At 47.5% G+C, this 14,791-nt stretch overlaps 1 protein-coding gene across 2 annotated transcripts in view; it reads left to right on the top strand.

Annotated features, from left to right (window-relative positions):
* Nucleotides 1–14,791, top strand: part of HBS1L (HBS1 like translational GTPase) — a 1,647,668-nt gene that overhangs the window by 175,321 nt on the left and 1,457,556 nt on the right. For both annotated transcript variants that reach the window (XM_069606737.1, XM_069606738.1), the window contains exon 3: nt 10,835–10,954. In XM_069606737.1, the coding sequence (XP_069462838.1) occupies nt 10,835–10,954 (120 nt within the window). The remainder of the gene's footprint in view (nt 1–10,834; nt 10,955–14,791) is intronic.

Raw genomic sequence — 14,791 nt, 5'->3', positions numbered from 1 at the left:
CTGCAATTGAACCCACACTATCTCACATGATGCAATCAGTGTCAGGCTAGGAATCTCCCGAAACAACGCCAGGATTTGAGGTCGATTTAGCAGTGGTGTTAGTAAAACATATTCACAAAACCTCTCTCCGCTTGGCAAGCAAAGGCTGCCACTGCTAGAGGGATGCAATAACTGCAGGTGAAGTTGTCTTTCAGCCATTTTTTGCTGATCTCTCCAAGTATAAGTATAAGGAGTTTAAATGTGAGTAATAAAGAAATGTAGATGTAGTGTGTCCTGCCTGGGATAGCGCTCCATCACAAAAGGGGTTTGCTTCCAGAAATTTCAGAACAAGCTTCTTCTACTGCTATTTGATAGTAAAGAGCTATTCACCATCGAGTCAGTCAGAAGACCAAATGTATCCTTTCTTGCCTCGTAACTTTCCTCGTAACTTGGACCCAGAGGTAGGACAGGTCCTTTTCGTGATACAGGTAAGCTCTGAACAAATTGCTTGTCCAGTCTGGCTGAATCCACCAGAAGACTCAGTAGCCCTGCCTCCTCTCCCACCCGGCAATGCAACCTTTGTATTTGACCCGTTTTTTGTTTGCATAATTTCTTCCCTGCCTGGCCCCATCCTGCACTATCAAAACACAATGTATCAAAATGTTTAATGATGCTTCATGCTTGAATCCTCCTGCTCCCAAGACATATTTTGGTGCTTGCAATTTATTAGATGTTTCTTTCATTTTGAATGTATGCAAATTTATTTTTTCAACTTTAAAAGGTTTTGTGTATTAATTTTCCATTTATACATGTTCTCTTTACACTCACGTAATGAGACTGGTGCTTTGACGAGCTTCCACCAAGCCAGTATCTAATTAGTATTAATCACTGCCCAGTTGAAATCAATCTGAGCATAGCTTTGGGCATGGGTCCGGTCTGTTGGGCTCTCTTGTAAAAGGTGGACGTAATGGGGCTGGGGAATAATTGTGCTTCTATGTTTCTCTGCATTATGTATTTTACCTTAAAGTTGAGCGCTTTTTTGCTATGAAGTTTCGCAACAGCATTTTGCTGATCAATTGTTGATAACATTGGAAAAATGAATGCATTTGTGCACATTTATTTGAATTACTTCTACAACTCCATGTGCATAAATTGGCAAGCATTTGAACCACTTTCATACAATTCCAGTTGATGATAAAATGCAGAAAAAACAGAACTAGAACTTGCGCTGACGTTAAATAAAAAAAAAAGAGGTGTTTAAGCAATACTTTACTATTCCTCTAGCCAAAATAATTCTGCTATTTTCCATGGTCTGCACATACTTTACTTCGTTGCCAATAAGCAATGTTCTTAAAATATTTGTTCAAAACATGGTTAATTTATTTTTAAGTTTGTTTATTGGCATTTCTTATTGTTAGACATATCATCATATCAGAATTGCATACCAATAGTAACGTTTAAACACAACATGTAACCAAACAATACAATAAAACTGCGGTGTTCTCCGATGTGTAGCTCTTGTTCCTTTTAGTTAGGTGCAGTAGGCATCTGGAGGGCCCGAGTGGGATGTCAGGGAATGAGGGGAAGAGGGAGAGGGGGGAGGTGGGAAGGCTAGGGTGGTCTATGTGGCGCACTGCTCAGGTAGGCTGCCCTGAGTTTGGGGTATTGGTGATCTACAGGGTTGTTTACTCAAGGCGGTTTATCGTCTGAAGGGTGAAACAGATCTCGTGTTAGGGTTTTCCATGCATCTAGTGCCATGCTTGCGTCGTCTGGGGATCTGAGGACTCCATCCTCCCAGGCCTGAGTTTCTGCTTCTACCCATTGTTTCATTTCCCGGTGCCATGTTGAGTGTTGTGGGCCCTTCGCCTGCTTCCAGGCCATTGCGATGGTTCTTTTTGCTAACACGCAGGCCAGGTCCATGAGTTTAGTTGCGTGTTTTACCTTGGCTAGATGAGGGTACATGCTCAGTAGCCATTCTATAGGGGACCAGTCGGATCTGGTCATGCCGGCTGAGCATGATTGCTCAACTCTAGCCCAGAAGTGGTGTACTCTGGGGCAACTGCAGAACATGTGCCATAGGTCTGCGTTTTCCAATTTACACCACGTGCATCTGTGGGGGACCTGCTTGTTGAACTGGGCTATTCTATGTGGGGTCATATATGTGCGATATAGCACGTTAAGTTGTATCAGCCTAAACCATCCTGTTCCCACCTGGTTTTCAGATCTGTGCTGCGGGGGTTAGGTCCGTCTGTTAGTTGACTGTATATTTGGGATATCAGTCTCCAGCCGTCCCCCAGGTTGTACAGCAGTGTCAGATGGGGGTGCGCCTCCGGCTCTTCAGGCCATTCGACCCACTTCGTACGTGCAGTGCACTTGGCTCGTTGGTACCATAAGAATTGTCCGCACGGCACACCACCTGAAGCGATGTGAAGTCTCTGAAGTTGCCTTCATCATACATGTCCCCCCATGTGTAGAACCTGTACCTTTCCCAGGATCTGATCTGTGCTAGATTTGCATAAATCTGAAATCATCGGGACCTCAGGGGAGTAGGAGTGTTTTAGGTGTAGCAGTGCCCTGGTTCTGAGCCATATTTGCCGACCTAGCACCACTAACATGGGTGGATTACTTAGGCATATCTGTGGTGCCCAGATGAGTTCTTTAAAGTGTAGGGGACTAATCAGATGCTGAAGCAGCCTGGTTTCTGCTGTGGTATTGTCAGGCAACCATCGGGCCACAAAACTCAGTTGTGCGGCCAGATAATACCGTTCCAAGTCTGGGAGTTGTACACCACCTGCCCTATAAGGTAATGTTAGTGTGGATAACGACAACCTGTGTCTGCTACCCCCCACAAAAAGCCTTTGAAAATAGTTTCAAGTGTGCGAAAGAATGGGGATTTGATGTAATGGTAGACGTTTTGGAAGTGGTAAAGAAATCTGGGGAGGACTATTATTTTGATAATTGACACCCTGCCCATTACTAACATGGGGAGCTTGGTCCAGAAGCCAACTGACTTGCGCAAGGTTTTCAGTGCGGCTCCAGTGTTATGTTTATGCATTAGCTCTGGGGAATACATCACAGGGACACCTAGGTACCTGAATGAGGTTGGTTGCCACTGAACTCCAACCTCCGGGAGGTCTTCTGTATTCATACCCTTAAGGGCTGCTAGCGGGAAAAGGCAAGATTTTTGTCTGCTAACCCGTATGCCTGAGACAGCGGAGAAAATGTCTAGGACTTCCAACATGCAGGGCACATTTAAGTGGGGGTCTCTGACGTACAGGAGTACATTGTCTGCATAGAGTGATATTATGTGACACTCCCCGCCCAGCCGAATGCCAGCATCGAAGAATTGCTTCCTAAAGTAGATTACAATTGGTTCCAGGCCCAATATATACAGCATGGGGGACAGTGGGCAACCCTGTCTGGTACCCCTGTGAATGTCCCATATCGAAGACACAAGTCTGCCAGTCTTCACTCTCGCTTTGGGATTAGTGTATAGAATTTTCACCCACTTAATAAAGCTGGTCCCAAACCCAAATTCCTTGAGCGTGGCTAGTAGCCATTCCCAATAGATGGAATCAAACGCTTTTATAGCGTCTGATGATAGTAGTGCATAAGGGCCCTCGTGCTGGTCGGTTTGGGCTATGATGTGCTGGAGCCTGCAGAGTTTTGCCGCAGTGTTGCGGCCAGGTATGGAGCCATTTTGATAGTTATGTACTAACCCACCGATCTGTCTCGAGACCCTTGAAGCCAGGATCGTGGTCAATATCTTGACATCACAATTAAGCATTGCAAGTGTGCCGTATGAGTCACACTCATCGGCTGGTTTTCTCGGTTTGAGCATCGGGATAATGAGTGTTTCCCTCATGCTCTCTGGTAGAGTCCCTAGTTTGTTTGCTTCCTGAAATACTTTAAGTAGTAATGGTGTGAGTGATGGTTCATAAGTTTTGTAAAACTCCGGGGGCAGCCCGTCAGTACCTGGGGTTTTGGTGGTGGCTAAAGAGTTTATGGCCTCGGTGATATCTTCAGCTGTGATGTCTGCGTCTAGGGCGTCCCTCTGTGTGGGTGTCAGTTTTGGGAGGCCAATTTCCTCTGTGTCAAAGATTTTCTCCCACGGGATGGGCGTGTCATGTGAATAAAGTTGGGTGTAGAAAGATTTGAATGCGTCATTGATGTCCTGCTGTGTTTGGAGTAGGGTGCCATCCGCCCCCTTTAATGAGGTCGTGAGGTGTTTGGGGTGTTCCTTTTTTGCAGAGCCAGGCTAGGAGGCGACCTGGTCTGTCGGCCTACTGTATGTGCCCTGGCAGTTACATTCCATTATACCAGTAGTGGCGAGTGGTCAGATGTGGATCGCCCCAAATATTGTGCTGAGTCTATGTGGACAAGACACTCCCTGCCCGTAAGTATGTGATCTATCCTGTTGTAGAGATTGTGCAGGGATGAATAATAGGAGTAGCCCCGCTTCTCCGGATGTAATTCTCGCCAGACGTCTACCAGGTCTAGCCTTTCCAGGGCCGAGTTCAGCGCGGTAGAGGCCGCTGCCGCTAGATTTAAGGGAGGAGCAGATCTGTCTAGGTCTAGCTCATGGACACAATTGAAGTCCCCCCTCCCCACCCCGCATATGAAAAAGCTGTGTCTGTGGTGGGTTACTTTGGTGTATAGCAGCTCTAAGTGGACAGGGATGTTGCAGTTGGGGAAGTAGGAGTTCACTAGGCACACCTCTACCGGTTCTATGTGTCCCCGCACTATCACAGAACAGCCTTCTGGGTCTGATTCTTCCTTGAGCAACTTGAAAGGGATTTGGGGGCTGATCCATGTGAACACCCCTCGTGCAAACCTGGAGTAGCCCGCTCCAAACCCATGACCTCCTTTAGGTTGGCCTTGCCTTCACCAGTTAGATGAATCTCTTGCAGTAGTGCTATACCCACCCGTTTTCTGTTTAGGTATGATTTTATTCTGTTCCTACGGAGATAGGTGCCCAAACCCCGAACATTCCAGGTTAACACTGTGACTTGCACTGCCATATTGGTGTTGAAACCCCTTGCAAGAGCGGCCACCCGCCACCCTCTACATGTATCTGAGGGACTACTTTGATTCCCCACCTGCCTCCCGACAGCCCGGCTGATGGGATCCATTCCCTACGGGTCTGATGACACCCGCCCTTCCACACCGTGCTCCATTTCTTCTGGAGATTCTGCAACTGTCGTAACTCCCGGCATTGTGGGCGGAAAAACAAACCATGACAATGAACAACTGCTCCTAGCAGCCACCGTGGGAAGATGCCGCTCAGGCGCCCCCCGGCCGCCTGATCCCGTCCAGGCCATCTGGCACGAGGAAAGTGCTGGCAACTGGCCTGCACTGAACTTTCTCTGGGGTGAGTGTAGGTGTGCTAAGCATACAGCGTGATAAACCTAAAGAAAAAAAACATTAACAAACAACTGCCCCCTCGCCGTCTGGACCTATCCAGGTAATTTGGCGCGGGTAATGTGCTGGCAACAGGCCTGCACCAATCTCTTGTGGGGTGGATTCTAGGGCAGCAGCTGCTTGTGTTGTCCTTTGACTCAAGTGCGATCCCGCCCACCCACTCGTTCTCAAGGTGCTCATGTAATGGGTTCTTCATCTCCGGCTAGTCTGTTGTGTTCCATCCACATGTTAGCTGCAGCCGGTGTGTCCAGGAATACTGTTTTCCCCTTGTAGATTACCTTGAGACGTGACAGATATAGCAGCATGTATTTAAGGTTTAGTTTTCGGAGCCTTGCCTTGACCGGCACAAAAGAGTTCCTGGCTCGTTGTACTGTAGGCGTATAGTCTGGGTAGATGACGATCTTGGAGTCGCCTCTTTTTATTTCCCCTCCTTCTCGTGAATAACGAAGTAGTATTTCTCTGTCACAGAAATTCAAAATTTTTGCAATCATCAGGCGTTGGTAAGAGCCTGGTGGGGGCCTCTTTTGTAGTGATCTGTGGGCTCTCTCCACCGTGAAGCCCTGAGACAGCTGGCCGACGCCAATTTCTTGCTGTAACATGGTCTCCACAAATTCCGTCGGGTTTAACCCTTCCACGTCCTCTGGGATTCCTAAAATGCAAATGCTGTTGCGGCGTGCGTGCCCCTCCGCGTCCTCGGACCTCGCCTCTAGGTGTGCCACCTTCCTCTCCAGTTCTTGAACCTTGGCTTTCAGGTCGGTCTTCGTCTCGATGGTTTCGTGGAGTCCTGTTTCTGCCGTGGTCCCTCTCTCTGTCAAGTTGTGGGCGTCTTGGCGCATCAGCTGCATGTCAGACTTAACCTAGTCTATTTTTGTGTCAATGAATGTTCTCAAGGAAGTGATGGCTTGCAGCACCTGGGCATCTTTGGAGTTGTCGTCAGAGGGATGCGGTTCTTGGTGCTCGGGAGTCTCCCGTTGCGACTGTGTCTTTGGCCTGGCCGCCGAGAAGGAATCCATTATGGACAATTTGGATTTACCCTTGGTGGGGGACATTACCTTTTGAAGTGCGCTGGGATTCGTCTGCGGCTTCCCAGTGGTGGGGGTTAACTGTCTGATGCAGTAGCACGAAGTTGTGTGGGGAGGTCACCAGCGCAAAGAGGGGCCACTTCTAGTGAGTTGAGAGCGATTCGGTTCCACGAGACTCCCTGGTGCTCGGCGCTGCGTCTGTTCCGCGTATCAAGGCCCCTGTGGGATATTAACAGGCGGTCATCAGTGCCCGCCGACTGAATTAGGGTTGCAACAGTTTCAGGAGTACAGGTCCTGCCGCCTACTCTGATCACAGCTATGGCGATTTGGAGTGGTCTAGCTGTGGACGGGGTGAAACCACGGGTATGGTGGCCTTTATTTGCCGTGCCGCTGCAGTGTCCTGCTCGGTGTGTGACCAACGCACCAGAGCGTCTGCAATGCGTCCACCAGTAGTCCACTGTTCTAGTGACCTAGGGAAGTAAGGACCGTGAGTGAGTGGGCCCTGCCGAGTTCTCGCCGCGGTTCTGGTGCCTCAGCGGAGCTGCAGTGGCATTGTTGGGTAATCTCCCTCACCGTGGGGGTGTATTGGAACACTGACCGTGTCTAGTGGGTGGTCACAGGCATATGCTGAGGTGGTCCCTGCCCCTCTGTGGCTGTCCATGCATAGTGCCCCCATTTAAGTGCACCTTTGTGTGGAGGGCCTCCTGACAATGGTATGAGTGGCGCCGGTCAATGTTGTTCTCCGCATGGTAGAGATGTTTGGGCAGGGAGAGGGTTGGTGCCCGCAAGGTGATCCCCAAGATGAGAGCGTAGGGAGATGTTCCCCCACAACGTAGGCTGGCTGACCGTATGCAGTTCACGGAATGCTCTTTAGTAGAAATTTTAGTGTTGGCGCACCGTAGTACCAGAGGCCTCTGATACCAGCCGGCAGTGTGGGCAGCGTTTCTGAGCCTTCAGCTCTTGCCTTATGCACAGTGATTCGGGCCGCATAGGCGTGCCTAGCAGATTAGGGTAGCCATGTCCTTCAACGTGTGTGAGTTGCTATGTAAGTGTTTCCACGCCCTCCCGCACCCCCCACACGTGCGCCTTCATGTACAATGCATACAGTCCCGGGGGAGGTGGGTCTCATGGGCCTCGATGTTGGTAGTAGGTCCCAACTGCTTCTCAGTCACCTTCCCCTTCTATAAGTTTGGGGGATTTCTCTAATGCGCCGGAGGAGACAGGACGGGTGCGCCGCGTACCTGGATGTTGTGGCGTTGTTCCGTCGTCCGTCCCAGCTGGGCTCCTGCTCCCTGGATATGCCCTGGGGCTCAACAGCGGTGTCCTGTTCTCTGCGATCTCAGCGGTTGCACTCTCTGGACTCCCGTGGGATCAGTGCAGTGGCAGTCAGGGGCGCCTCTTTTCCGTCCTGTCCTCTCACCGAAGAGCCGTGCACCGCAGGCGGCTAGCCGCGGCTCACAGCGTCATGTTATCTGGCAGCGCGGGTGCAGGAGTTCTGGCGGATGCTGCGAGGATTCAGGCGGGGTTGGAGGTGAAAACTCTTGGTCTGCTATGTGGTTTCTGCACGAGCCAGTGACCGGCGGGGCTCTGCAGGGTCACACTCACTTCGGGAGTCCTCTGCAGATCATCGGCGCCATTTTGTGCGTGCAGGGGGGTCGCTTAGGAGAGTCTTCATGGGGACTTCCAGGGTCTTGTCCGCGTCGGAAACCGCACCGGGTGGTGGGCAAGGGGTTCTTCAACTAATATCAGTGTATAGTTTTAGCAAATTCGTAGTTTAAATGCCGCAGCAGGATCATTTGCAGGATCACGGACAGGAGCTCAGCAGGGCTGCCTCCTCACGCCATGCGCGCTAGACACGGACCCCGCCAAAACATGGTTAATATAAATCACCCTCATTTAAATTGTAGTAGTGAATGAAGTTGATATACGTTTTTGAGACACAGAATGCACTCACAATTTGCTTTACGTTTGCCACATTAGTTTGTCTTCTGTGTAATCTTGCACAGTGTGAAGGCATCATGAAGCAAGACACAGACAACAGATTCAAAATTCAAGACAAACACTTCTATTAACTTAAATGTCAAGATGGAAAAAGGCCTAACCTGCCCTGTGCAAAGGTGGGATTTCCCTAACGAGGAACAATTTAGGAATCTGTCTGTGTCCATACCCTATGCTTGCCCTTGCAACTAATCTGTATAATATGTAGGGATGTCAGCAACCATAAAAAAATGGTGTTCAACACAACGTTCTGAGCTTCTTTCAGCTCGCGGCTTCTTTTCAGATCCCTTCCTCAAGTGTAAAACCTTCCTTGAACTTAAGATGAAATGGTCTTAATCGGGACTCTGGGTTCCCTCCCCCAAGGTTTAAGTAACACAGTTCAAACAACCCACTTCTAACTTCGGCAAATATCTCCAATCTTAAGGGTTCCCTTGCCCTAGATGTAGGTGAGATAAACAGTTAAAATAACAAAGTATCCTTGACTTCTCAATTTTAAGTTCCAGAGTTCAGTTAATTTTGTTTTCAAATATTTGTTTCAATAGTTTGTAACTTTCACTCAAGTTGATATCAATACTCCTTCGACTTTTAAAGTTTCACTGTAAAGCAAGCTTCAGCATCTTTTGTTTGCATGTTCTTTAAAGCCACATTTATTTTAGAACTCAGCATATTGTGGTTTGCTTATCCTTATATTCATTTCAGGGCTTCAACATGCAAGAATTTGCTTGGATTTGAAGTTCTGTTCCCTATTTGGGTTTCAAACGTCTTCATTGTGTTTGTTAACAATGTTTTGATTCCGTTTGATATTCAATAATTATAAGTTTTGCTTATGGTTAATTTTTGCTTTATCTGTTCAATATTTGTCCGTTTTGCTTTAATTGAATTGCTCAGTGTTTGGAGACCTTCGAAAATATGTTTTTCACACGCGACCACTCTGTATTCCCAGCTGTTTGGCAATTGACAATGAAGGGATCATAGCCTTTAGAAAATATGCTTATTCAAAGCACGTGAAAACTCCCATATAAAGTATTCAGCAAATAATAAAGTTCACATATGCGTGCACCGGGTTTCTCAATCATCAGAATCTCACCGATCACTTTAACAGTTCTTGCTGCTGCTCGGATCACACAGCTTTCTGCTTTCAGAGTCGGGGCTCCAGCTCCTGCCCCTCACACACTCCTGTGTTGGTTGTCCAACACAGGGCAATGAGCACTTTGAGCAAAAGGCAAAGGGGCAGCCTTCCCTCATGACTCCCTTCACCTTGTTCCGCCTGCTCTAGGGAGTCCCAACTCCCTCGCCCCGCTTCCGTGGACCTCCTCTCTACGTGGTCCTCAGCGTCTCAGCGCTCTGCTCCAGTAGGGTTCTCTGTTGCATGGACCAGCCTCATTACTGCTTTTCCTGTCACTCTCTTCCCCACTGGGCTGGTATCCTTGTATACACCTGCAGCCCCTTGACAGGCTGCAGGTGAAAAGGTCCAATCAGCCCTGCCCGACTACAATCAAAGGGACATGCCTCATCCTTACAGCTCTTGGGCATCTTCCTCATCCCAGTACCAGAGTGGTAAAAGAGCAAAGTCTTCATTGCTCTTAGTTGCCTCTACTTCGTCCCAGTACTGTCAATAAGGATTCATCACAAAATGGTAAGGTGCAATACTGCGTCTAACCTGAGGACTCTTTCTTCCTATTCCCCAAGAACCCTCCACCCAGATGATGCTTCCTAGCTTTTCCACCCCCAGGCTCTGGATCCAAAAGCGATGGCCTTTTCCTGGCCACCTGTCTAGAGGATCCAATGGAAATTGATGTGAGGACTCCCTCCTGGTTTCTCACAACAGACACATTTGTTGAAAATGATGCAAAACAATGTGTGCCACTTTTCCCTTCATTTTATCCAGTACTGAACTTGCCAACTGTCCTCAAAATGTCCCAACTTTGTTTCAAATGCATTTCTATTAAGGTGTTTGAACATTAAAACATTTCACATGGCAATAAGTTACTTCTCTTTCATTGCTTCATTGATATCATGCATACTGCAGATATAGTTGTTCATGTATATGTGGCTTGGTTTAAGTCGTATTCCTGTCATTGGATAGAATGAAAGCATCGCCCACTTATGGTTGACTTGCATTTGTTTTGTCCTTATTTTTTTCACATTTTGTCCATGTACAGTTTGGTGTTATTTTGTCTGTTTAACATTTGGTTAGTTTTTGATTTGCTTATGGACTTTATGTGCCCCTGGAAATTATATTTTCTGTGTATTTGTAGGGCATACCATATTCCCCCCAACACCCCTCCCCCGGACTCCCATGGGCTACCTTGATTTACTACCATGTTCATGTCCATTAAAGAAGTGAGACCAGGAACCATCATGAGGAAGTCTTCCTTTTAATGGTTGACCTTTAATTTGCTTTTGTTTTTTAGCTGCTCAGTTTATCTACTCCAAGCGGGGTAAACCTTCAGCCTTTGCAGAGCCTTTGGAAGAAGAGTATGGTGAAGAGCAACCAGATACTTCAGTGCCCACACTTGGTGTGGCAGATCAAGGTACATAAGAACGAACTTAACATAATGTTTTATGGTGTAGAATTTACTTTTTTTGATTGTGAACATAAGCAAGCTATGTGTCTGTGAATGTTTATGTAGGTATGTAGATTTCCCAATTGTGTTTCCCCTTGAATTTCATACAGTTTCCTTTTCATCACAGTATTTTCTTCAGAGGTACAATTACTGCTCTTCATTCCAAAGCCTTGTCTTGTTAAAATTATATATATTTTATATTGTGTGAAACCCATTGAAAGGCCGTCTTGGAAGCACCTTTGCATCCCTTATCAGCCTTGCCGTGCACCCCTTCCAGTTCCTGTCTGTTATCCATCCTTCTCTTCCTACCCAACATATGACACTGTATTGTGCATCCTTCTGCTTTATGCTGCAGCATGTCCCATTCTTTTCACTGGTCTTCCTTCAAATCAAGCTTTATTGCCCATTGTTCGTCCTGTTGCCAGAGCACCAATCCACTGCTGTGTGCCTCCTCCACCCTTCCCTTACTTTAAATGTTCTGTTTTGGCAATTCCCCTACCTCTTCTGCAACTCTCCCCGTCTTGACCCTAGATGGTCATCCTGATTCCAGCAGGCGAGACTTGCAAACTTTCCAACAGTCTGTAAGTTCCCACCTTGAACTGCGCTGAGTCAGTGAGGCTTACAAACTGTCAAGATAACTCTCTGTATCAATTCTGGTGAAGCAAAGTGGGAGAACATTATTGTTCATCTCCTCCAGCCTTTCCTCCAGCGCTTAACTGTGAAAACCATAGGGGCCACCATCAATTTCCAAAGAATTTGGGTAAGCCATATGTTGTATTTATAGTTTAGAGGGGGCACTCCACAATTCCGAGACTGCAGGCAGTTGGTAGAGTCTAGCTATTTAGTTTGGTATGCTGTCCTGCAATTCTTCAAAATGTATAAACCTCTCCCTTACCTTTCAACTTCCTTTCATTTTACTATTCTGCTCCTTCCAGGTAGATATATAATCGTAGAGTGCGTTAAAAAACTCAAAAATATATATAGAAGTGACAGGAAGGGCAAATGACTAGTTGCACTGTTCTTGTTATCTCAGGGCTTGGACAGCAGTAATCTCCCAGTTGAGACAGCCTGTTAGCAACCTATGTATCGATTTTTCTGAAGCTTGTGGAATCTGCTTAGATTACATGCTATGCATAGGCTGACATCTAGTGGAAGCTGCAGAGAATCTTACAGTTGTTGTTTTCGAAACTCGAAAAGGGACGCCGGCAGGGTGTGCCAGTAATACTATCCCTAATGTGATGTCCACTGTACCCATGGTCCTTCACGCGTCGTCCCATAGATTGTTTTTTTCCGCCATTGTGAGCGGACGCTTATCGCAGAGTTCAATTTCGGCTAACGCCAATTGCATATGTTAGTTAGTAAAAAGTAGTTCACTCTTTCTATCCTTTTCCTTCTGACATCGACCAATTCATCGACTCAGTGGAAAAGACTGCGCCGTCAAACAAATTCAAGATTCGGCTGACCCTTTCGGCCTTCGAAGGCCGACCAGGCCTAGGCCCTTACAGTAGGGAGAGTGGGGGGCGGTCATTGTTCAATGCATTTTCCCAACCATTCCCTTTCTCGCCCGACTGCCTTTCCCAGACATGGATAGAACACCATTTAAATTCTGCCCCACTTGTAATAAAATATTTCTGTGGATCGACAAACACAGAGTGTGCAACTTGTGTCTGAACCGTGACTACAATGAGGGGCATTGTCGAGCCTGCAAGCTCTTCAAACCCAAGACTCTTAAAGACTGTAGAACAAAGCACTTGGCCAATCACGCAATGCAGGCTAAAGCCGCCATTGACTTGGAGGGAGCTTCCAGTGACGGCAGCGTCATCATCTTTTCGGACGGCGAGGGTGACGGGGAACAGCCAAGTTCCCAAGTGCAAGCCCCCGACCCCAAGAGACAGGCCGGCGGCTCTGTTACGGGGACGACACCCGGTGGCAAGAGCACTTCCACTAAACCCGCCACTAAACACACATCCCGGGGCGATGAGTTGACCGCGTCAAGGGGGGAGGTCTGCAGATTCCCTGTCCTCTGGGCACTCGAGGTCCTGATCGCCCCATGACAGGCCCCGGCTGCCCATAAAACAACAGCGACCGAACGCCGATCATCGGCAGACGAGACGCAGGTCCATCCCACTACCGAGAGTCGACATCCTTCGTCGAAATCAGCGGTAGGGTCAGAAAACACTGGGTTGTCACACCTGGTTGAGAAACCTGTGCCTGAGATCCTGCTAAAGACTACTCATTCCAAAAAAGCATAAAGAAAAGTCTGTCATAAGGACAAGTCTACAAAGAAGGGGGGTTTGAGCGGGCACCGCTATATGCGTTTAAAGTTTGTATAACTGCTTACTCATTACCTCATGCAGTTAATGGCGTCACCAAGCAAACCAGTATACACTATACTAGGACAAGACAAAAACAACAATAGTGTCTGATGAGAAAAACTTACATCAGACCTTGGGTCACCAATTGTAGTGAAAACTACTGTTAGATGTTGAATTCATTCAGATTGTGAAAATAGGGTGAAATGGCTGCGTGATTAGGATACCATCCATACGCAGAAAAAATATGCCATGCAGCTTATTGTAACACTGGCTTTTTAATTTGCAAAATTCATTAGTGTCGGAGAAGCAGAAAGAATATGCCAATGCATTTCGAACCCACACTTGGTCCTTCATCAGGGCGAATTCTATAGTACAAAAAGAAAAATAAACAATGTGAAGCATTCACACAAACCCATTGGAATGAATTTAACATGTTAACGCACTACATGGAGCACATCAAGATGGCTATTAGATATCTGCAGATGTATCAGTCCTTGCCACGTATTTATTACAGTGATATTCCCATCATCATAAAAAAGTAGCACCTTTGTATCAAGCGTTGAGATATATATATATTTCTGATGTTTGTTAATCTGCTTAGAATCACATGCTGTGCATAGGTCCGACATCCAGTGGTCACTGCGGAGTATTGCATTTTGTTTTTCGTAGTCGAAAAGGGGACGTCGACAAGGCGTGTCTGTAACACTATCCCTATAGTGACCTGCGTTGTACCCACAATTCCTCACGCGTCGAGGTCCCTCTTTTTTTTTTTCCGCCCAGTTTCTGGTCGCCTTTCGCGGAGCTCCTAGAGAGACATTGCTATACTTACCACGGACCTCGGTCCTTTTGTCATAACTTAATATACTGGTAACGATCCCTCCCCCTCGACGTTAGCTGTGAAGCTGTTTCTCCGCCGAACTGATTTTCGACGGAGAGGAAGAGCGGAGGAGATCCTTCGGCGCTGCCGAACACGTGGCCTGGCCTCGACGGCCAACTTACAGTAGGGAGAGTGGGGGTTAGAACTTTGTCTCTTCTCTTTGAGAATGTCTTTCTTTCTCCCTTTTCTTTCCCTTGGGGTTGTTATCGCCAGCTATTATTGCCTCAGCTATGGAGAGGACACCATTTAAGTTTTGTCCACGCTGCAGGGGCAAATATACTTGGAAAGATAAGCACAAGCTCTGTAATCGTTGCTTACCCCTCGATCACATAGAGAACAGCTGCGCAGCCTGCAAGCTCTTAAAACCCAGGACTCTTAAAGAACGTAGGGTTAAGAGGTGGGCGGACTACGCGATGTCGAAGTCAGTTTCCTCACCCGCTGCCGCTGTTACTGAAAGTGACGAGGAGTGCGATAACTCGACGTCCGTTACGGAAGTCATGAACCCCCAGAAGGAGCGCTCCCGCTCCTCGTCGTCCGTCCCCGGCCCCAACGGGCTCGGCTCACGCCCTGCTTATGGGGATGAACACCCCAGCGACAAGGACGCACACAAAC

The sequence above is a fragment of the Ambystoma mexicanum genome, chromosome 4p (genome assembly GCF_040938575.1).
Source record: "Ambystoma mexicanum isolate Mex_15411 chromosome 4p, UKY_AmexF1_1, whole genome shotgun sequence".
Classification (NCBI taxonomy): Eukaryota; Metazoa; Chordata; class Amphibia; order Caudata; family Ambystomatidae; genus Ambystoma; species Ambystoma mexicanum.
This window is presented reverse-complemented; position numbering and strand designations above follow the sequence as displayed.